The 23,197-nt window shown below is 37.6% G+C and overlaps 2 protein-coding genes across 15 annotated transcripts in view; one reads left to right on the forward strand and one right to left on the reverse strand.

Moving 5' to 3' along the window:
• Window positions 1–21,971, forward strand: part of SLC30A7 (solute carrier family 30 member 7) — an 84,228-nt gene extending 62,257 nt beyond the window's left edge. Inside the window, exons 9-11 of the mRNA XM_007093623.3 lie at window positions 2,970–3,060; window positions 9,375–9,524; window positions 17,902–21,971. Of these exons, the coding sequence (XP_007093685.1) occupies window positions 2,970–3,060; window positions 9,375–9,524; window positions 17,902–17,949 (289 nt within the window). The 3' untranslated portion in view covers window positions 17,950–21,971. The remainder of the gene's footprint in view (window positions 1–2,969; window positions 3,061–9,374; window positions 9,525–17,901) is intronic.
• Window positions 1–23,197, reverse strand: part of DPH5 (diphthamide biosynthesis 5) — an 86,442-nt gene that overhangs the window by 15,488 nt on the left and 47,757 nt on the right. For 5 of the 14 annotated variants that reach the window (XR_006221742.1, XR_006221743.1, XR_006221741.1 and 2 more), the window contains exon 7: window positions 15,373–15,463. Coding sequence is in view for 6 of the 14 variants with exons in the window: in XM_042998011.1 (XP_042853945.1) it covers window positions 15,408–15,463 (56 nt within the window). In the remaining 8 variants the exon portion in view is untranslated. Of the gene's footprint in view, window positions 1–5,866; window positions 6,661–7,455; window positions 8,147–13,978; window positions 14,019–15,372; window positions 15,464–15,900; window positions 16,440–18,297; window positions 18,385–20,670; window positions 20,814–22,329; window positions 22,383–23,197 lie in introns of those variants that run through there. The other 9 variants (XR_006221737.1, XR_006221736.1, XM_042998014.1 and 6 more) reach the window with 9 other exon arrangements.

Below are 23,197 nucleotides of genomic sequence, written 5' to 3' on the forward strand. Positions count from 1 at the left end.
TATCTAAGAATGCATAACAAATAAAAAAAACCTAGTAGCTAAAATAATGGGCATTATCTTATAGTTTTGGTTCAGGAACCTGGTCATAGTCAGTGAGGATCCTTGGCTCAGAGTCACTCACAAGATGGCAGTCAAGGTGTCAGCCAGGGCTACAGTCATTCTAAGGTTCATTTGGGGGAGAATCCACTTCTAAGCTCACTGAAGTGGTTGTTGAAAGTACTGAGTTCCTTTTGGGCTATTGGACTGAGGGTCTCAGTTCCTCCAAGGAGGCATCCCTCAGTTGCTTGTCACTTGGGCTTTTCCTTAGAACAGGTCACAACATGACAGCTGTGAGCAAAGTGAGAGCGTAAGAGAGCAGGGCGAACAAGATGGAAGCCAGAGTCTTTTAACCTGATTTTAGAAGTGCCATGTCCCACTTTTGCTGTGCTGTATTCAAGTCACTAGGTCCAGCCCACACTCAAGAGTAGGGGATTGTACAAGAACATGAATAGTAGGGAGGCATGGGCCATTGGGATCCATCTTTGAAGCTGCTTATCACAATGGACTTGAAGTAAGACTAGAGGCAAAAATGGCCCGCTAGGAGGCTATTATAATAATCCAAGTGAAGATGTAGAGATTATTGTAGACAAGTGTAGTAGAATGACAAGGATGGAGGCAAGAGAGATTTAGGATGTTAAATCTTGAGAACTTAGTGATTTAGAGCATGGGGGTTTAAAGGGAGAAGAAGGAATTAAAGGTGGCATCTAATTATTCGTACTTAGCTCTTAATCTGACTAAAGAATATTTTCACTTGAATGTGACTTAACCTCCTGTCTACACTGAGTTTTCATCTTCACTACTGCCATTCCCTCCATGCTTTTTGTCTTTTGGACTTGTCCTTGGTGTCACTTCACTATTTTTTCACTACATCCAGTTAGACACCAGTTATTTCTTTCCATATCTGTTTAATTTTCCTAGTTATCTCTGTTCCTATCTTACTTTCATTATCCAAGTACTTATCACTGTGCATTTAACGTGTGGGGACAGTCTCGTAATTGCTTCCTTTTGCCCATTTCCTAGCTTTAATCTAGATTCTAAAACATCTAATATTTGCTTATCTATCATTGATTTAACCAACAAGTGTTTATTGTGGGCTGACTTTGGAACCAGCACTTTACTAGGCCTCCTTGGGAATTGTGAGGAAGACAAGCATCCTCTCTGTTCTCATTGTCTTTGTTCTTTGAATGTCTCCTCTTCCTTTCCACCTGTCGGAAACATCACTAATTTTGGGGGGTGCCTGGCTGGCTCAGTCAGAGGAGTACATGACTCTTGATTTTGGAGTTGTGAATTCAAGCACCACATCAGATGTAGAGATTACTTAAATAAAAACAAAACTTAAAAAAAAAAAAAGAAATATCACTAATATTTAAGGTACATTTCAACTTCTGCCTATCTTGAAATATATGTTTCTTTTGTCTCTGTCTCCTACAGCTGTAACTAGAAGGGATTTTATTTTGGAAATTTTGAGATTGTCCACATTTAAAAGAGAGCACTGGCTTAAGTTATTAGCGCAATGAAGCTTTTTCTGACCTCCTCTCAGTCTGCTTCAAGCAGTAGAGCTGTGCCTGGCCACCCTGACCCACTGGAATCATGTGGAGAGCTTTTTAAAAACATATGCCGTGGAATACCTGGGTGGCTCAGTTGGTTGAGTGTCCACCTCTTGGTATCGACTCAGCTCATGATCTCACAGTTTGTGAGTTTGAGCTCCGTATCCGGCTCCGCACTGATAGCATGGAGCCTACTTGGGATTCTCCTCTCTCCTCTCTCTGCCCCTCCCCTCTTTGTGCTGTCTCTCTCTCTCTCTCTCTCTCCCCCTCAAGATAAATAAATAAAAACTTTTAAAAATAGTAAACAAATGAGAACAGATGCCTTGACTTCCCTTCAAAGATTCTGATTTAATCTGTCAGAAATGAAAACAAATAAGACTCTAAGGTGAATTTGATGTCTAGATAGTTAAGAGAACTACTGCAGTAGAGTCACCTTCATCATTGTACTGTTAGTTGTTTTGTGGACATTTAACCATCCAAAGAGCTTAAAGTAGTGATTTCCAAATACTGGTGGAGGACTGGCTACAGCAATACACACAGACATTCAGACCCTGTCACTAAAGGTGCTGATGCACTACATCTGTGGTTATATCGAGGCTTCTCTACTTTTTATTTTATTTTATTTAAATTTTTAAAATCTGTATTTATTTATTTATTATTATTATTATTTTTTTTTTTTTTTTTTTGAGAAAGAGACAGAGTGCGAGCAAGGGAGGAACAGAGAGGGAAACATGGGATCTGAAGCAAGCTCCAGGCTCCGAGCTGTCACACAGAGCCCGATGCAGGGCTCAAACTCACGAACTGTGAGATCATGACCTGAGCCAGAGTCAGACGCTTAACTGAGCCACCCAGGCACCCCTCCCTTCTATTTTTTAAATAATGAAAATATATAACTGGTAATGAAAGATATGTAATTGATATGTAATTGGGCTGTAAAAATATTGGATGAACAGACTAATATACCATATTAATTTTTTTGTATTTTTCCTTACAATACTATTCAGATACATACATGTAATATTTGATAAATAAGGACCAGTTGGCCATTGTATATTTTATAGATTACATTGGAAGATTCTGGTCAATTGAAATAATGCTTTAAATAGCAGTTGAATGACTCCTATGTTTAGATTTTCAATGCTTCAATACTATTCAGTAGTATAGTTCAGTGTTTCATATGTTAGTGCATTTTATCTAGCTCTTTTATTTTTAATAATAACTTACCGATCACAGGACAAATTTAGAACAATGACTAGATTCTTTTTTCTTCATATTATTCTGATAAATCTTACTATGTTCTAGTATAGGGAGGTATATTATTACTTTCTTGCAGTATGGGATTGTCAGAATGGATTTAATAAATGTTTTCTTCCTTTTCTTTAGCGTTATTCCTCTTTTAAGAGAATCTGTTGGCATATTAATGCAGAGAACCCCTCCAGTGTTGGAAAATACTCTGCCTCAGTGCTATCAGAGGGTAAGTTTCAGAGCTTCCAAGCCATTAAATTTTATGTTGTTTCCAAGCTGTTAGGGTTTTTAACTTTTACAAATATGGGTAGCATATGTATATAATTTAGTATTTCTTCAAGATTGAATGCTGACCATGAATGCTATTTACACAAACCAGAATAAAATCATTGGAAAATACTGAACTTTACTAAGGAAAATGTGGTAGAACTTGTCCTTGTTTAGAATTTGAGCAGTTCTTTTAAAATATAGGTATGAATAGCAGATGATATAAGCATTTATTCAACCTGTATTTTTTGAGCTCCTACTTTGTGCTGGGTATTCTAATAAGGTACTAAGGATATAAGAGTAAGCAAGACAGACAGTGTTCTGTTCTCGAAGAGTGTACGGTCTAGTGGGGAAAAACAGGCACTAAATACCTTGAGAAGTAAGAAAATATCCATGACGTTACTGTAATAGAAATAAAACAAAGTGTGGTAGACGTGGATGGTTACCTTAGATTCACTAAGGAAATTATATTCAAGGAAATCGAAACCTTGATGACATGAAGGAGCCAGCCTTATGAAAATTGTGGAGGAGAGGGTTTCAGGCAAAGGAACAGTTTATGCTTCGCGCAGAAGTTCTGTGGCTGGAACTAATTTTGAGTTGTGAGGAACAGAAGAAAAGGCTACTGTGGCTGGAGTGTAATCAACAAAGGGATGAGTGGCTGGAAAGGCTGCAGAGAATGGTAGGGGCCAGATCATACAGAGATTTTGGTCTTACCAAGAAGTTTAGATTTAATTTTAATCCAGTGGGAAGCATTAGAAAATTTTTAGGCAGGTACAGTGTCCTAAAACTTAGGTTTTTAAAAGATTATTCTGCTTGCTACTGGAGAACAAATTCTAGAGAGAATGAAAGAAAGAAAGCCAGTGATGAGGCTGTTGTTATCTATGTGGGGAGAAATAGTGGCTAGGACTAAAGAGGTAGCAGTGAAGATGGAGGTAAGGACATATTTGGGATACATTTTCGGAGATGATTATATATTAGTGGAGAGGAGAAAAAGTATTGCCTCTCAGCTAGGTAGATGCTGATACCATTTGTTAAGATTAAGGTTGTATTGATGTAGGTTTGAGGATGGAAAATCCCCCAAATCAAGAGTTCTATTCTGCATATGTTAGAATTGAAGCACCTACTATTGGTATAGGGGAAATATAAATGCAGTGGTTGGATATGCAGATCTGGTGTTCAGGGACAGATTAGGTAGGACTAGAAAGAGTTTTGAGACATGAATATATGAATATTTAAAATATTAGGATTATATGAGATTACCTTGGGAGAATTAAGCTCTCTTCTTTTTAGCTTTACTCTCACCTCCAGATTTACAGCACAGGCGGTAGAAAGCCAGAAAAAGGAGTGGTTAGTAAGGCAACTGGAAAACCAGAAGAGTGTAGTCTCTCAGAACTGAAGAAGGAAGCAGTAATCAACTGCCCTGAATCTTTCTGAGGGGCAAGCAGGGTAGGAACAGAGAAGTTACCATTGACTGGCATCATGAACATCGCTAATGACCTTGATAAGACCAGTTTCAGAGAGTTTGGGGAGGAGAGCATGATTTGAGTAGATTAAGGAGAAAATGAATTGGGGAAATTAGGGATAGTAGCTAAGACTATTTAAGAAGTGTTGCTGTAAAACCCAGTGTTTGTAGCAGCACTATCAACAATAGCCAAAGTATGGAAAGAGCCCAAATGTCCATCGATGGATGAATGGATAAAGAAGAGGTGGTATATATATACAATGGAGTATTACTCAGCAATCAAAAAGAATGAAATCTTGCCATTTACAGTTGCATGGATGGAACTGGAGGGTATTATGCTAAGTGAAATTAGAGAAAGACAAAAATCATATGACTTCACTCATATGAGGACTTTAAGAGACAAAACAGATGAACATAAGGGAAGGGAAACAAAAATAATATAAAAACAGGGAGGGGGGCAAAACAGAAGAGACTCATAAATATGGAGAACAAACTGAGGGTTATGGAGGGGTTGTGGGAGGGGGGGATGGGCTAAATGGGTAAGGGGCACTAGGGAATCTACTCCTGAAATCATTGTTGCACTATATGCTAACTAACTTGGATGTAAATTAAAAAAATAAACTAAATAAAAATTTAAAAAGAATAATAAAAAAAAATTTAAAAAGTAAAAAAAAAAGAAGTGCTGCTGTTAAAAGGAGCAAAGAAATGAGGTGACAGCCTGGTATGGATGTAGTATCAGGCAGTGTCAGTTTTTAAAATAAGATATTTTAGAACAGTGCTGTCCCATAGAACTTTCCCCAGTAATGGAAATATTGTATAATCTGCACCATCCAGTACAGAGATCAGAAACAGCATGTGGCTATTGAGCACTTGAAGTATGGCTAGCACAACTGACTTTGTTAATGTATTTTAATTCTCATGTAGTTAAACAGGCACATGTGTGTAGTTATTTCTGTATTACACAGCGTAGTTCAGGAGCATGTTTGTTATTGATAGGAATGGGCCATCCTAGAGGAAGAAATCGATGGTATGGCAGTAAAGGTGGTTATTGAAAGAATGAAGTTCTTAAGAAGAAAAAGGATAGAACTGAAAGCCCTATGGGGGAATTCAGTGTAGAAGGAAGCCAGGGGTACTGTATCCCTGGATGGGGGGGGGGGGGGCAGAAAGTGCTGACATAGGGTTCAGTCAGTTAAGCATTGACTTTGGCTCAGGTCATGATCTCATGGTTCCTGGGTTCAAGCCCCGTGTCGGGCTGTGCCCTGGCAGTGTGGGGCCTGCTTGGGATTCTCTCTCTCTGCCCCTCCCCTGCTCATATGCTGTCTTTCTCTTTCTCAAAATAAATAAATAAACTTAAAAAAAAAATGTGCTGACATAGATGAGGGTCAACTGGTAGATTTGGTGGTATAGGATAAGGGATTTTCTATGTACTTTTATTTTCTTTATGATTTATAAGGCAGTGTAATCAAACAAAAAAGCTTAGAAAGCCAGAGGAAAAAAGAAGAAGGTGTAAAGGGGGGGTTTTTTTGAAGGAGGGAAAGTGAAGTGTTGCCCATTTTGACATTTGTGGTTATGATTGTAAGGTAGGATAGTCATCATAATTATGGAAGAGAAGGGAGCAATTTATTGAATGTTTACTATAAAGCTGGTTCTTGTACTAAGTATTTTACATATATTGTTTCTGGTCTTCACCATATTTATACAGGGTAAGTTTTATCGTCCTTTGCATAGGTAAAATTGAGGCTCAGAGAATTTAAGTAACTCATCCAAGGTCACAAATGCTAGTGGCTGAACCAGCATTCTACTCCTTATCCATCTGACTCCAAAGCTCATGCCCTTTCTGTTCTACCACACCATCAGAATAGGAAAAGCAACACAGATTTTCATCTGTAACTACAGTTTCCCCGTATTTTTTAATGTGAGGAGAGTTAAAGTCAGTTTGTATAGGAATCATTCCTTAGTCTTACTACAAGACTACTTGCTTTCTTAGAGGTAGAAGAAATCTATTCAGTTGGTTATTTCACTCACAGTATATCCCCTGAGGATGCCATTTAGAAAAATGTAGGGTGATAATCAGGTTCTAGCCACTACATCATCAGAGTCCTGAAAGAGGAAGAAAAAGTCCACCTTGACCTCTTTTCCCAGTAAAAGCAGTTTTTAAAAAGGGCATGGTGGGTAGTGTCTCAAATTTCCTACCAACTGTCTTGGAGTTTATAGAAAATAATGCCTACATTCATCAAATTCTGATAAAAATGAATATTTTTGATAGATCTAAGTTCCACTTTTTCTTAATTAACATCCCAAATGGATTACTTAAAAATCAGAGAATCTCAGAATTGAAAAGGATCTTGTCTTTTTGGTAATAGGCATTCTAACAGGTGTAAGGTGGTAATTTAGTGTGGTTTTGATTTGCATTTCCCTAGTGATTAATGAGTTGAGCTCCTTTTTACCTATCTATTAGTCATATGTATGTCTTCTCTGGAAAAATGTCTATTCTAATCCTCTGTCCATTTTTTTTTTTAATGTTTATTTATTTTTGAGAGAGAGACAGAGCATGAGTGGGGAAGGGGCAGAGAGAGAGGGAGACACAGAATCCCACAGCTCAGGCTCTGAGCTGTCAGCACAGAGTCCAACATGGGGCTTGAACTCACGAACTGCAAGATCATGACCAGAGCCAAAGCCGGATGCTTAACTGACTGAGCCACTCAGGCACCCCTGTCCATTTTTTAATCAGAGAGTTTGCCTTTTTGCTATTGAGTTGTATGAGTTATTTTTATATTTTGTATATTAACCCCTACATATTCAATTTTTAATGGTCCTTTCCCACATTTACTTTTTTTCTCATATTACAGCATTTTCTGTATTTCCAAAAACGTATCCATTTTATTTAGGTTTTCAAAATCATGTTTTTATTTTGTGTGTGTTTATGTATATATATTATACACACACATAGACACACACACAATTTACTGAGCAACTTACTTGGGGCAGGAATTGTTTTTAGGTGCTAAGGATACAAAACATAAAAAAACAAAAATACATCCCTGCTCTTATTGAGCTTAAGTTTAACTACATGAGAATTAAGTTCAGGCAATAAAAATTATAAATAATATAAAGGAGTAATGCAATATGTGACAATATGCTCTAAAAAGTAAAAAAAAAAAAAAAAAAGCAGAGAAACATGAAAGTGAAAACATTATTTTAGATAATGTAACAGAAGACCCAGAGCACGGAGTTACAGTAACTTACTGAGATGACATTTGCCTAAAAACCCATACATAGTCGAGCGAGTAGAAATCAGGAAGGGAGGTACACTGCAGGCAGAGGGAACAGCAAACACCCGGAGGCGGGAGTGTGCCAGACTTTTCAACCAGTGGTGAGGACGCTGGTTTAGCTGGGGAAGAAGGAGCAAGGCCGGGGCAATAGGAGATGAGGTGGTCAGGTAAAGGGGGGGCCATGTGACACGGGTCCGTGTAAGTCATCGTGAAAACATTGGTTTTTGTTCAGCGTAAGATGGGAAGTCCTTGGAGGATTTTGAACAGGCAAGTGGCAGCATCTGACCCAAACTAACAGGATCGCACTCGGGCTACTGTGATGAGAATAGATGGAAGAGGTGCAAGAATAGAAATAGAGCAGTCATTAAAATATTTTATTATTATTATAATTATACTTGAGATAATAATACTTGAGATATATAACTGAGATATACTTGAGATATAATCCAGACTTGAGATAATGCTGTCTTCAGCTAGGCTGATAGCAGTGGAGATGGTGAGAAGTGTTTGGATTCAACTTTTAAAATCTGTTGTGTGTAGTTGGTTTCCCTTTTCATTCTTTTTTTTTTTTTTAAACCTCCATCAGAGGTTGTCTTCCCAATGGTTGTCAGCTTAAGGACAACCTTACGGAGCCATTGGAAAAACTTAGCAACTTCTCTCTCTTTTTTGTTATCACATGATTCAGAGAAGGGTTTGTGTTGGCATTTAGCTCCTTGGGGGCTTGGGGATGCAAAGGTCTTGTAGTTTCTGGTACAGTGAAGAACTGTCCTGTCCAAAATATGCCCCCTTTAAGAAATACTGACTTCTCTACTTCACTAATCTTGCAAAGAGCTACTTTTTTGATATTGTGATTTCTAACAGTTTCTAAATCTCTGGTTCATTAATTTCTGTCCTTTATTTCCTTCCTTCCAATTTTGTGGAGTTCACTTTGTTGTTCTAGGTTCTTAGCTCATTTGTGTTCTCTGATCAATGTATTTGAAAATGTAAATGTCCATCTAGGTGCTCTGTTAGCTGTACCCTACATATTTTGATAGGGCTTCATTCATATTTCCCAAACACCTGCCACAGCACATAATGAGTACCCAATAGGTATTTGCTAGTTAATTCAAATATCTCCAGCCCCTTTTTACATTATTTTTAATGTTTATTTATTATTGAGAGAGACAGAGACAGAGTGTGAGCAGGGGAGGGATAGAGACAGAGGGAGACACAGAATCCAAAGCAGGCTCCAGGCTCTGAGCTGTCAACACAGAGCCCGACGTGGGGTTCGAACCCACGAACTGTGAAATCATGACCTGAGCCAAAGTCGGACCTTTAACAACGGAGCCACCCAAGCACCCCTCTCCAACCCCGTTTTTGAACCAGAGAATAGAATCCATGTTTACTGAAATGCCACGTAATAATATGATAATATTATGGTTAATAATTTAAGTAAGAGTGTACTGAACTGTTGCATATAATAATTATAAAATAGCATACATAATAAAATAAGGGGGCCCTTGTGCTTGATTACGATGCTAATATCTGTCCTTTATATTTCAGGTGCAGCAGTTACAAGGAGTTTACAGTTTACAAGAACAGCACTTCTGGACCTTATGTTCTGATGTTTACGTTGGGACGTTGAAATTAGTAGTAGCACCTGATGCTGATGCCAGGTGGATTTTAAGCCAAACACATAACATTTTTACTCAGGTATGACTTCTTTTATTAACTTCTTAAGGATCTTTGAATTTATCTACTAGTTTAAAAAATATTTACTATTTAACAGAGTAAATACTTATATCTATCCTATACTATGAGGAAAGCATAAAGGTACTTTTTTCACTCATACTGTCAAATTTGGGATTCTAATTTTAGTTAATACTCTTAAGGAAGATATTCCTATTTACTCATTATTGCACTAATTTGAATTCTTTTAAGAAAAAGTAGATCCTCCTTTATTGTATACTCCTTACAAGGCATATTAAATGCTTTTTAAAGCCAGGAACTAAAATAGCATTTGGAATAAGAATAATGCCTTGTCAGTGGCTTTAGCTAAAAGTAGACTGTGTTAACGGTTTTGTATGATAGCAAAGCCATAGTTCTGTGTTGATGTAAAAGCTTAATATGCTGTTGTGTTTGGGTTCACAAATTAGTCAATGCATGCCTGCAACCAAATTATTTCATTATATTAATGCTTAAGCCATCGTGGGTTGACATAGTCATGTGACCAATAACCATTGGAGGAGTGATTGCTGTGTTCTTCTCTTATCTATTGGGAGAATAAGAACATCTAAGGAGAGAGTGAGAAAATAGAAATTCTTCTCTCACTCCAGTTTGCTGGAAACGTTTGGCAAAATAATCTAGATGTTGACACTGCTGCCAAAATTATCTAGCACATAGATCTAGTGAGGAACTGTTTCCATGCCTTGAAACTGTGTGCTTTAAAACTGGCACATGCCTCCGGGTGTGAAGCAGTGAGAAGCCTATAACACCACCTGTGTGGTATTCTTGCCAGAGATGGTTAACGTGAATCTAATCACTAGCAAACAATCAGACAATCCCAGCTTGTAGAAACTTCTACAAGACTGTTAGCCTGCATTGTTACCAACTGTCAGTGTCAAGAAAGGGGGAAAATAACTACTAGGGGATTATGCTAAATTAGAGACTTCACAATTAAATGCAATGCATAATCCTTGGTTGAATCTTGGATTGGAAATAAAAAAACAGGCACAGAGGAAATTATTGGGTGATTGGGAAATCCGAATATGGACTGCATAATAGTTCATAATAATTGTGTAGGTGTTAGATTTCTTGGGTGTGATAATGATATTGTGGTTATCAAAGAAAGTTCCCATTCTGAGCAGATACATGCTGAAGGATTTAGCGGCAAAGGGTCAGGATGTCTGATTTTCAAATGGTTCAGCAAAAGTGAAAAGATTCCTTTTAGAGAAATAAAGGAAATGTGGCAGAATGTTAGCGACTGGTGAATGTAGGCGATGGGTAGATAGGTATTTATCATACTATTCTTTTGATCTTAAAGTTTTTCAAAATAAAAATTAAAAAATAAAAACTTTAGAGACCCCTCTCATTGCCACCAGGATAAAACCCAAACTTCAGCACAGCCCAATTCAGTTTTCAAGCCTCCTGTTCTTCATTCCCATGTACTTCATATCCCTCCAGACTATTTACTTTCCTGTGTGGGACAAATTGTACTCTAATCTAAAGGTCCATTTCAATTGTTACTTTCCCTCTGAAGCCTAAAAACCCCTCCAAGCAGCATTACTTTATCCTGTGATAATACATATTTATCTTCAGGTTCCTTCCAGACATCATGATTTTGCATTCCCAATACTTAGAAAAATGTACATGTATAATAAATTTGTTGAATAAACAAATTCTTAAAATTGTATTTGAACAAAACTGTCTTTACATATGCTAAGTATGGAAAAAGTATGGTTGGGTTCTCATTGGTCTTTTTAACCACAGCACAAAAATACGGTCATGATATATACAGACACACACACACACACACACACACACACAGAAAGGGAAAGAGGGAGAGAAAAAGGAAGAGAGGGAGAGAAACATCATTATCTTCAGACATGGACAACAGAACATAATATGCAGTTTAGTTAAGTTCAGGACCTTAGTACAAATTAAATGACATCTCAAAAAAGGAAAAGAAATGAAATGATTTCTCTAATAATGAGAAATGTATGTTAATGTTCCTTGGGGGATAAGTAATGACATAATTTTATGTATAGGGAACAGCAAGACTTACTCTAGTATAAAACAGTCTGCTGGTACCACTTACTCTGGGATCTGAAGAACTACGTGTCTTTTCTTAACAGACACTATAATAAGTCTGTATCATTATGGCTTTCATGTCATAATGAAGTGTGCAAGACCTTCACAGTACGTCTGAATCCTTCTCCCACCTCCTTCCTGTGTTAGAGGCCAAAGGAGAATGTGGCTAGCAATAACTTTGCTCTTCCCCCGTTATTTCTAGATCATCATGCTCTCCTTTACCTTTTTCTTCTGGTTCTACCATGTCCTTCCACCCCCATTGTATAAGCCTCTGTTGACCTGTAGGACACACTGTACTCTTCTGTGACTTGGGCGCTTAGTCACGGTTTTCCCTCTGCAAAGGAAATGCCACTTCTAGGTTTAGAAATGCACAAGCAGCTGTGTCTGTGCTTAGGAACTGCTGAAGTTGTAACTGAAGTAGGTGGAGGACGTTCTTCTGGTAACCCTGGAAATCTTGGCTTTTCAAATGGCTGAAGCTGAAAGTTTATTCAGCTGCTTCTTTGGTTTTGGAGACTGTATTTGGGTTTTGAAATTTTTAAGCTCTGAAAAATATTTTAAGCCTTTTCATCAGCCAGGGTCAAGCCACCCTGTTCCACGCTCAGCAGAGACCAGGGATTTGCAGTGAAGATGGTTCAACACGTTTTTTCTAGAGGGGAGCGGGGGTCACCCTACTGATGTTTCATTCCATCCTTTAATTATTTTACAGTTGTTTGGTGATCATTGTTTTGGTTCTGACATAGCAGAAATTGAAGTTCCAAAAGACTGAGAAGGATCTTCTCAATAATAAGTTACACTTTTTGGTTTTATGACATTTTCAGGTATCTTTCTTACAGCTGATCTTAAATCAGAATTTAAGTAATAGTTTTTGGTTAGTAAGTTGTTCTTGCTAAACTGTATATGAAGATAACCTTAAACTGAAAGGACCAACATCAGTCTGCGAATTATAATTTTCCATTCTGGTGATAAAACTGTAAGCTTCATGACTCTTTAGAACTGTATATTAGGCATGTAGGCATGTCCTTTTTATTCTCATTTTCCTTGGTTATCAATTAATCTTTAATGGCCAAAGGAGTTGGCTTGCTGTGCATGAAGAGAGAGTAAAACAAGTGAATTGGTGAACTTAGATTCCTTAGGGATTTTTAGTGAAGGGATAATGCGATTTTTAAACTACAAGGTTTTCTGTTAGCATAAAAAAAGTTCTCTCTCCCATTCTCCCCTGCACTAACTTTTAAAAAATGAGTTATCATTTGGCAATTGAGGAGATAGAAAACTTATTTTTTATATTTGGTATATGAACAGGAAGAGAAAGGATACTGGATTAAGACGGCAATTTAACATTTTATGTTTCTTTAAAACTTGCTGATATCATCTGTTAATTTTTTTAATATACTGTTTTGTTAGAAATAATGTTTGAAGAAAAAATCTCAAATATGCTTGTTTCATTGCTCTCTTCAGTTCCACAAAGCACTGAAGACAGTCAAGCTTAAGACATGCTCTTTATTCAGTGATAGAACTTCTATCATGATTTCTTTCATCTTTTCTACTCTCCTGTGTCTGTTATGCATATTAAGTCCTGAACCCCCGCTTCCTGCTTCAGCTTTTTGTGCTCTATTCTCTAGCCTCAAAATAGAAGTTCATACTGATAATCCAGGAAGGAACCAGAAAGCCTCTTCACATGCGCAAATGGGAGTTACCCAAGTTTCAGGAACCTCCCCATCCCTCCATGCTCCTGATCCCATCCCTGTCTGACCATAGACCTCCCCCAGCCTCATGTCTGCTGGAGGGTAAGGGTAGCGAGTGGGAGAAGCTACCTACCCCTTTCCTGTTTGTAGATGGTTTTAATCTTAATTTTTATGTATCGATTCTGCTTCCCAACTCTTCAACTTTTCCTTGTCCAACTTTACATTTTTTTCATTGTATGTGCACCTTCTGAGGAGGTTGGAGTAAACAGCCATAGGATGTGAGGCAGACAGGTCCCTAGGTTTATTGTTTTTAATTAATTCACAAGGTTTAAGCTTTCATTGGTTGGTTGATGGAGGGCAGAAAATAATAGCAGTAGCAAATCACCTTTATTGAGAGCCCACCAGTGCCAAGCATTTTGACAGGTGCTTAACATAATAATCTAGCCTTACAAAACAGGTTCTATTATTTGCAATTTTTAGAAGAAGGAACCCGGGCCCAAGTTATTGCTCATGACTTAACAATTTCATCACATTCACCAGGGTGCCTGGATGACTCAGTTGGTTGGGCATCTGACTTTGGCTCAGGTCATGATCTCACGGTTCATGAGTTCAAGACCCGCATCAGGCTCTGTGCTGACAGCTTGGTGCCTGGAGCCTACTTTGGATTCTGTGTTTCCCTCTCTCTGTGCCCCTCGTCCACTCATGCTCCGTCTCTCTTTCAAAAATGAATAAACGTTAAAAAAAATTAAAAAATAATTTTATCATATTCACTCGCTGTTTCACTAATTCTGAGATGCTTTAGTTTTACATGCAAGAGTAAGGCAGTTTTCAACACTTCAGTTTAAAAGGATAAAGTCAGGGGCCACTGGCTGTCTCAGTCAGTTAAGTGTTCAACTTCGGCTCAGGTCATGGTGTCGTGGTCTGCGAGTTCAAGCCCAGCATTGGGCTCTGTGCTGACAACTCCAGAGCCTGCAGCCTGTTTCAGATTCTGTGTCTCCTTCTCTCTCTGCCCCTCCCCCACTTACACTGTCTCTTAAAAATGAATAAATGTTTAAAAATAAATAAATAAAAGGATAAAGTTAATATTATATATTCAAAAACTAAAAAGTAGAAAGCTTCTGTATAATTTGGTAGAGAACACAAACCAGAATTTTCTGTAGCCATTTTCCCGTTTACTTTCCTAATTTTTTAAAAGTTTCTGAGTCATTTGCCTTTTCACAACAGTGAGTATTTATTGAGGATTTTCTACGTCTATGGCACCAGGTTAACATTTATTTTCTTAGCAGTGCATGTATGTTAAAAAGTAAGTCTTAGTTTTAAAAAGTGTTGACTGAATTCTGGTTTATATTACTCTCATGATATAAGATACAATGAATATTATATAGTTTTCACTTTTTAAAGACAATCCCCTGCCAGGCTATGACTCCTGGTGCCATCCCAGTGGTAGAATGTTTTAATGTAACCAAGCCCTGTTTTGATCTGCTAGAGTATTTGTCCTCTCTTTATGGTGAGAGTAAACTGTATTGAAAAGCTGGCTTGCATTCAGGGAGTGCATGACTCAGTATAGGATTCTTTGGCAATTCTGCTTCTTTACTTTGAAGGAAATGGAGAAAGGAACATGGGAAGCTGGAAAACTTGAGGCTGTCCCCCTCAGGACAGCTGGATGAAGCAAAATGACTGCTTCTGTTAGACCAAGCTTTTTATGTAAAGCTGTAGCCTCTCAGGGGAAAGATATAAGCTTGAGTAATTAACTCATGATTATGCAAAGATCAATTTACCTAGCCTCTTTGTTTTTCCTCTTTTTTTATTGCCTTGGGCTAACCTCATTTCTTATTACCATTTTCACTGTAGTAGGGCTGGGAGTGAGGAAAGTGACAGGGCTAGTGACAGGAGCCCAACTTAGTTTGCCCATTTTACTTTCATTAAGAATTTTGTTAAAAGAGACAAGAAATTAAGCCAGTTATTTGGGCCAAAGTTGTTTTTTTAAGGTCAGACATACAGGAATTTTGCAGAAGAGTTCCTTCATTATTTCAGAGGCCATCTGGGTTGAGTAAATCAAATACACTTACCTAGAATGAATCATAATAATTTGTTTCCGTAGACTTTAATAGCACATGAAATCCTTTCTTATATGTTCACATATGTTCCTTCCAGTAGTGCCTGGTATGGAACAAGGCTTTATTAAACATTTGTCAAATACTGGATGAACATGTAACAGTTTTGTGAGATGAGTAGGCTTGGTATGTATCGACGCTTTTACAATGAGACAATTGAGGTTTGTTCTAAATGTTAGCCCCAAATCCTTCTGTTTTCTGCCAGAAGCCTCTTTAAGGAGAGGCTGCTATTAAATGTATTTTCCGGAAATTTGAATAACAAATAACAATTTTGAATAACAGCTTTAACTTGACCGCAGCAAAGATTTATTTTATTATTATTTTTTAATGCAGCAAGAAAGCTGAAGGGTGTTCTGGGCTGGGAAGCTTCCAGGTCTCCCCAGTGTTTTATCCCATCAGAGTCGCTCCTGCTCCTGCTCCTCCCACACACCAATCAGTGCCGTGCAGAGCCCTCCACCGTGAACGCTAGGAAATAAAGCCATGCTAGAAATTACCTCAAGATGGTAGTGTTAATAGATTTTTATCCCCCACTCTGGCTCTTTTCCTTTCCATTAATATTCTGATTTACCTTTCATTCTGTGGTACTGACAAGAAAATTCTTAAACTATTGTAGGCTTTCATTTAAACAATTATTTTTATTCGAAAGAAGGAATTTAGTAGAATTTCTGTTCATCCAGTAAACATTTATTCATTACTTACTCTGTGCCAGGCATTACTTGAGGTATAGAGGTCAGCAGTGAAAAAAAAGACAAAATCCTTTTTTTTGGAGAGATTACATGATAATGGGTGAGCAACAGTAAACACAGCAGGACAGCAAATGCTAAATTTTATAATGTGTCAGGAGGTGGTAAGTGTTATGGATAGGGGAATCAGGGTTAGGGAAGGGTAGGGAGCATACTTGCTGGATAAATGAACCGAATGCATTTTATATAGGGTAGGCCTCACTGGTGTCTGACCGGAGAGGGAGCATGTCACATGGTTATCTCAGGGAACGCTGTTACTGGCAGAAGGGTCGAGTGAAGCTGGAACAAGAGGAGAGGAGTCAGAGAGGTAACTGGGACCAGGTCACGGGGGTTTGTAGGCCACTGTAAGGACCAAGGAAGATGAGCAGTTGTAGGCTTTGAGTGCTGGAGTGATACCACTGCCACTGTTCTGCTGCACGTAGACCAAAGGAAGGCAAAGGCAGAGGCATGGGAACTAGATCGGAAGCCATTACAAAATCCAGGCAAGAGATGAGAGTGCCTCAGGCCAAAGTGGCAGCAATTGGAGGTGATGTGAAGTGGTCAGATTCTGGGACTGTGGTGTTTTGAAAGTGAGGCAAACAGGTATTCCTAATGGGCTGAGTGTGAGAGAAAGGTCTTTCAGTTGTAACATTAAGGATAGGATTGAACCGTAGAAGATGCAAGAGTACCAGGCTTTGAGGGGAGGCAATAGTGTTCAGTTTGGCTGTGTTGTAATACTTGTCAGACATCTGGCTAAAACTGTCAAGTAGACGGTTGGTAGGTTCCAATGTGGAAATACAAATGTGGGAGGACGAGCATATACCTGGTACCGAAAGTCTGGATAATAGATGAGATCAGCTAGGGAACAGTGCAGAAAAAGAAGGAATCTGAGGACTGGGCCTTTGGGTAGTTAGTGCTTAGTACTCCAAGTTAGGAGAAAGAAGCACCAAAGGAGATTAAGGAAGACTGATAAATGAGGTAAAAAGTTACCAGTGAGTATTCTCTGGAAGCCAAGAGGGATAAAGCGTTTTCGTTAGGAGAGGAGATCGCCTGTGTCCTTGCTGATAGACTAACTGCTAAGAGGACTGACAAGTGAGCACTGGTCTGAGCACCTTGGAGGCGACCCTGACCAACAGCTTTGCAAAGTGGTGGGTGGCAAAAGTTCAGCTGAAATGTGTTCAAGAGAAGAGAGAAAAGGAATTGTAGGCAGCAAATACACAAAAATTGGTAATGTAGGAGAGCTGGTGGCAATTTAGAGAACAGTCTTTGAGTAGTGAGTTCACATCCAAAATGGAAGAGAGGAGTAGAATGTATTTAAATGACCAACAGATGGTCGTAAGTGTTTACTAATCATCCGTCACAGGGAGATGGGGCCTGGATCGATTTATGATTTTAGTAGCCAACTAAGCAAGCACTATGGTGTTCTCTGGCAGAGTAACAGTACACGGGTAACCTAATTGTTCCAAATTTCGCTGGGACATGGTTTATAATCAGTAGCATGGCTTTCTTCCCTAGAGGCAAATGAAGGATGTTTTTTGCAACTTGTCACTATGCTTATTTCTAAAGTAACATTGCTGGCCCTTTATGATGAAAAATAGAGAATAATTGTTCCAGAGGCAGAAGAGAAAAGTAATGCTTTCCTTTAAAAAAAAAAAAAAAAAGGTTGTTGTTTTTTTTTTTTTAAATTAATTTCTGAAATGTGTAGTGTGTTACTGGTTTGATTTTCTAATTTTTTTTTTTTTTTTTTTTTTTAACTTTTCAGGCTGGAGTGAGACAGCTTTATGTACAGATTGACTTTGCGGCCATGTAATGAATGAAAAGAAATTGTCCTTTTTGGGGGACCCAATATTTCTGGTACTGTACAATCCAAAACACTGTACCTAGCTTTTTAAGACGGAAATCGTCACTACAAGTCCCCAGCTCCCAAGTACACCAGGTAGCGTCAGCTGTTTGTGCTCTGCCAGGACTTCACCGCTGAGGGATCAGAGTTAAGAGGGTCTCTCCTGGACTGTTGGTCTTGTCTTTTGTGCTCTTCCCTCCAAACCATTTTGATTTCTGAGGTTTCTAGTTTTGTTCCAGGATGTTAGTTTTTGTTTCCTTTCTTTTCTTTTTCCATTTCAAAAATGCCCTCACTCCCAGTTCTCCTCCTAGCCAGTAAGAATTCAGACTATGGGCCTCCAGGCATCTGAATGTCTTCGCTGAAGCTGATGGAAGCCACTGCTTCCTTTCCACAAAACTAGTGTTACTAAAAAAAAAAAAAAAAAGAAAAAAAAGAAATCATTTTATATGTAATGTCACGATTGTTGACGTTCTTCAGTATAATCATATGTTTGTAAAATTGTTTGTACCTTGCAAACTTATGAACCAAACCATATTGGGTTTTCAAAGTGCCTTTGTATCAGAAAATGTATTTGCCAGCATAAAAATGTACCATCAAAGGTCATGCATATGTTTTTTAATGTGTAATTCTGTAATCTGTATAAGGTGGAAGACTCTTGTTAGTGATGTATACAGATTGTCTTTTCGTGTCCTTCCAGCATAGGTTTAAATATATGAAAAGTTTCCTCTTACTGCTTTACCTCATCAAAAAACAGGTGTTATTTTGCTTTTTAAATCAAATTCAGTTATCACATTGCATTATTCCATGGACTGTATTTTCAAAACTTTGCAAAGCATTTGTTTTACAGACGGTTGTTTTGACTAACTTAAAACATCTGCTAAATCCCAAATTTCTCTAAAAGCTACTTGTCTGTGATAACCTTTGCTATGCCTCCTCGCTGTTGATGGATTTTCTTAATGAAAGGAAAGGCAATGTAGAGTGAAGGCAGAAATGGTTGTGACAATGTTATTGTGTTTTTTCATTCTTCAAATGCTAAGTCATACAATTTGTTTTCTTGTGCAAGCCTTGCACAAATACAGTTGCTTTCAGAAATCCTAAAAGCAACATTTTATTGAGTTTGAACTATTGAAGATACAGATCAGTTGTGATAAAACAGGTGTCTTAGAAGTAATAAGTTGATTTTTGGGTTCTGGTGTATTTGAAAAATAAAATCGTGATTTGAGATGACAAGTGCTTGAACACTCAAAGATTCTCTGTGGTTTATGAAGAAATATTGATCTGGATAGACATTTACCCATTGTTCTTTGTTTTATCATAAGGTATCTTCCCTTTTAACTTTAAAAAACTGAATTCTTGGGGGAAAAAACCCTGCAGGATGGAAATACTTGTTTAGAATGTAAACAATCGCTGTTATTTTGTCTAAGTTATAGAGTATCTTTCTCCCTATTTCTGATCTACAGTTTATGAACTATAGTAGGAAAACTGGACTTTATGCTTTTCTAAACTGCTGCAGATTGCTATGAGTTGTTGACAGTCTCCGTTTTGCAGATTAAGCAGTATTTTCAAAACATTTCTACTTACTGCCAGGCAGTTCTGAAGCTAAGAATTCCTGCAACAGAATATGTTTGACGAAAACAACTGTTGAGATGTTTAAGGAGGGAAAGTATAAAAGGAAACGTCCTGATAATGTACTGCTTTTTCATTATAAGTCTAAGTAGTCATTTGGAAGTTTTCATCCACTACCAAGCCTGATAGAAGCCTGGGGTGTTCTGTGGGTTTTGGCATATTGTGGAAAATGTGAGTCTAGATGAAGGCAGGAATTTTGGTTGTGTGCCTTTAAAAACTAATATTATACGTAATTGTACTGATTGTTCACATGTGGAGATAATATTTGCACTGGCCTGTAAAACTGACCAGTGCATTTGCAGATGCATTTGCAGATCTGCCTTTCACCAAGCCCTCCACTCCCAAGTGAAGTTTTGCATCATTTTAACTATATTCTCAATACACAAGTGCATGCGTATGTCTTTTTGATAAGGCATTGAGCATACACATTATTAGACTGATATGGAACTCTAATTTTGCACCTGTTACAAGAGGTTGCCGGCTTGTATGATTTAGCAGGTTGGCATTTACATTTATGCTTTAATTAAATGTCCTTAAACCTGTGTGTGCAGTAAGGACAAATTAGTGTGAAAAAAAGCAACTTTGTTCTCACAAATACTGTTGTAACAAATACTCTGTCTCATCTGTGTTTTTGGCACAGGTGTACTGCTAAAATAGATAATTCCACTCAGAAACATTACCTGATTGTTGTTAAAGATTTGAGATGTCTTTATTATTGAGCTAAGTAATTCTTGGGGCTCAAGGGAGGGGGATGAATCTCTGAGTAGAACTTTGCCAATTTTTTAAAAACCAAAATATTCTCTGGAGAACAAATTTGTTTTGCTCTGGGGCAGTTTACTTAGCAAGCGAAACTTCCCCAAACTGAAATTACCTATATTAGTTTTGCGTTTTGAAATCTAGATTATATTACTCAAAGGGCTTACTGTGTGTGTTTTATTTTGCTGACTCCCTGTGCACTTTTGTGAGGGGCAGTGTGTAATCTGTAGCTCCGTATTCTTCTCATTGTCGCCAAGCTGTCTTGTGCAGAGGCATAAAGAAGTAGTAGGTAGTGGCACTGGGATTTACCTTGTATCCAGATGCTTCGGCATTCCTCAAAGCCTACATGTATATGCCAGGAACCAAAATACTGTGACTTGTGCACCTTTGTAAAGTAGCCCAGTCAGTGACTCCAAATGTAGTTGATGAGAGTTCTATGATGTTTTTACCTACTATGGGATAATCAATTTTGTATAGATTATTAACATTGTGGCATGCTCCTACAATGCTGGGATTTAAGAACAAAAAGATTTCATTGCGTAACAGAATTTTACATCTAAGGGACTGTCCTTAAAAGCAGTCTCATTCTACCTCTCATTTTAGAGATGAGAAAATTGAAGCCCAGAAATGCTGTCATTTACTCAAGGTCACAGAATTAGTGGCAAAGCCAAGACTAGAACCCAGGTCTTCTGACTCCAAGTCAAGTTCTTTCTACTCTGTTGTGCTGCCTCTCCAGTGTAATATTTGCCTTTCTGTAAATGTGATGAAAAATCATTTGTAAATAAAGGGAAGCTGACCTCCATTTTTGGTACATTAAGGCACTTTATAAATGGAGTTTTATTGTCTTGTTTTTCATAAGTAATTATGAGATTTAGAATATTATTTCCATACTTTCATTATGAGATTTAGAATATTCTTTGTGGAAAATATAATTTTTGTACTCTCTTTTACTTTTTTACTCTTATGAAACCAGTTCCTGATTTTTAAAATACAATGACATCTGTGCTCTTGGATACTTTTAACTTGTGAGTGAAATTTTCTGTTAATTGCTTGAGGCTAAACCCAGTTTAAGGATTGCTTAGTTTCTTTATTTTGTTTATATTCTCTGAGCTGGTACTTTTCAGAAACTAGGCTAATTCTCACGGGTTATATATACCATTTCAGTCTTGACACTTGGTAGTTTTATTACTTAGGGAGCTTTTGAGTTTTTAATATTTGTTCTCAGAGCCACACAAAATTGGGCATTAAATGAAATACAGAACCAAACAAGTTTTTTAAATCAATAGGGTGAATTTTTGAAGTCTTACCTGAACCCCAAATATTCAATTGCTTACTTTCAACATAAAAGCATTACCTTGATAAAGTTAAACTTTTTTCTTTCTGTTACCATCTTCAAAACAAATTATTTTACAGTTCACAAGAACGTTGGCAAAAATAAATAAATGTTATTCTTTGAAGCTCACTAAGAGTTTTATTAATGGAAGAAGATGGTTTCAAGACATGATCCACCAGAAGCCTTAGTCATCTAGAGCTCTACCATAGATAGAATCTAGACCCACAAATACAATGAAAAATTACGTATCAAAAAAAAAAAAAAAAAAAAACATTTGCAGAGAAGTATAGTTAAAAGCTAAATAGATGGGAGTCTTTTTGATGAGACCATCTTTTGGTTTATGTTTAACCACTTCCTAACTACAGATTAAAACAGAAAGATTGGGGGTCAACGTATATTAGTATTTCTGTGTCAGGTTCTTTGTGTGGTCTTTTCCAGGCTATCACATTTGAAATCCTCATATTTCAATAAAGAATTTTGCATGCTTTTATGATTGATAGAGCATTTTCAAATCCCACCCCAACCCCAGCTCTGGGGAAGGAATTCTTAACTGCATTTTATTTTACAGATGAGGAAGCTGTTTTGGGAGACTTTAAATGACTTGCCCGAGGGATAGCCAGTGGTAAGGTACTGACCTTAAATCCAGTGCTTTTTTTCTGATGACTGCTGTTTTAAGTACTTCATTCTGCTGTGGTTTAAAGACCCAAGAAGTTGTAGCTGACTTAAACAGACTCTCCAGTAAAATCAGTGAACAATTACCATGACAAAATAGATTATGGTGCAATAGTTCCATATACATTGCTTAAACTCATTCCTTCATTCAGTGCTCTCATGCGTATTTCCTACCTTTGCCACTGAATTTAAACTGTGCAGCCACCTCATACCCCCTCCTTGCCCTGCAGGGCCCTTTACTAAAAAGAATAATCAGAATCAGTATTTCAAAATCTTTAGGAAAAAAAAAAGTTTTACTAATGCTCAGATTAAGCTGCTTGAAAAAGGGAGGGATTCAGAAGAGAGCCTATGTATGAGTAAGGAGAACCTGAACTCACCCTAGCTAAGAGAGAGGTTAAGTTAATTGATGAGGGAATTCTCTTCCAAGAAGTACAAATAATTTGTGCTGCTGGAGAGGGATGTGAGGATTTGATTTACAACATTACATTGTACAGACACCTTTTCAAGGAAGAACTCTATTTCTTAATTAGTAGCAATCTATGCTTAATAATAATACTGAACTTTGAACTCTTCCTGAGGCTTTGAAAATTTAGTATTTGCAATTCTGGTAATATTGGCAAGTTTGTAAAAAAAAAAAACAAAAACAAAAAAACAAAAAAAGTGTCTTTTCATCCATCCCATTATCCCTAAACTTAGCACGAGCTTATATGCTCAGTAAATGTTTGGTTAACTAGTGAGTAACTCTTGTAGATGGTAGTGGATACAAAAGTAAGTATGGGCTGTGGACAGAGAGAACCAGTAATTTATTATTACAGAAGACACCTCAGCTTT

Source organism: Panthera tigris, chromosome C1, assembly GCF_018350195.1.
Source record: "Panthera tigris isolate Pti1 chromosome C1, P.tigris_Pti1_mat1.1, whole genome shotgun sequence".
NCBI classification, from domain to species: domain Eukaryota; kingdom Metazoa; phylum Chordata; class Mammalia; order Carnivora; family Felidae; genus Panthera; species Panthera tigris.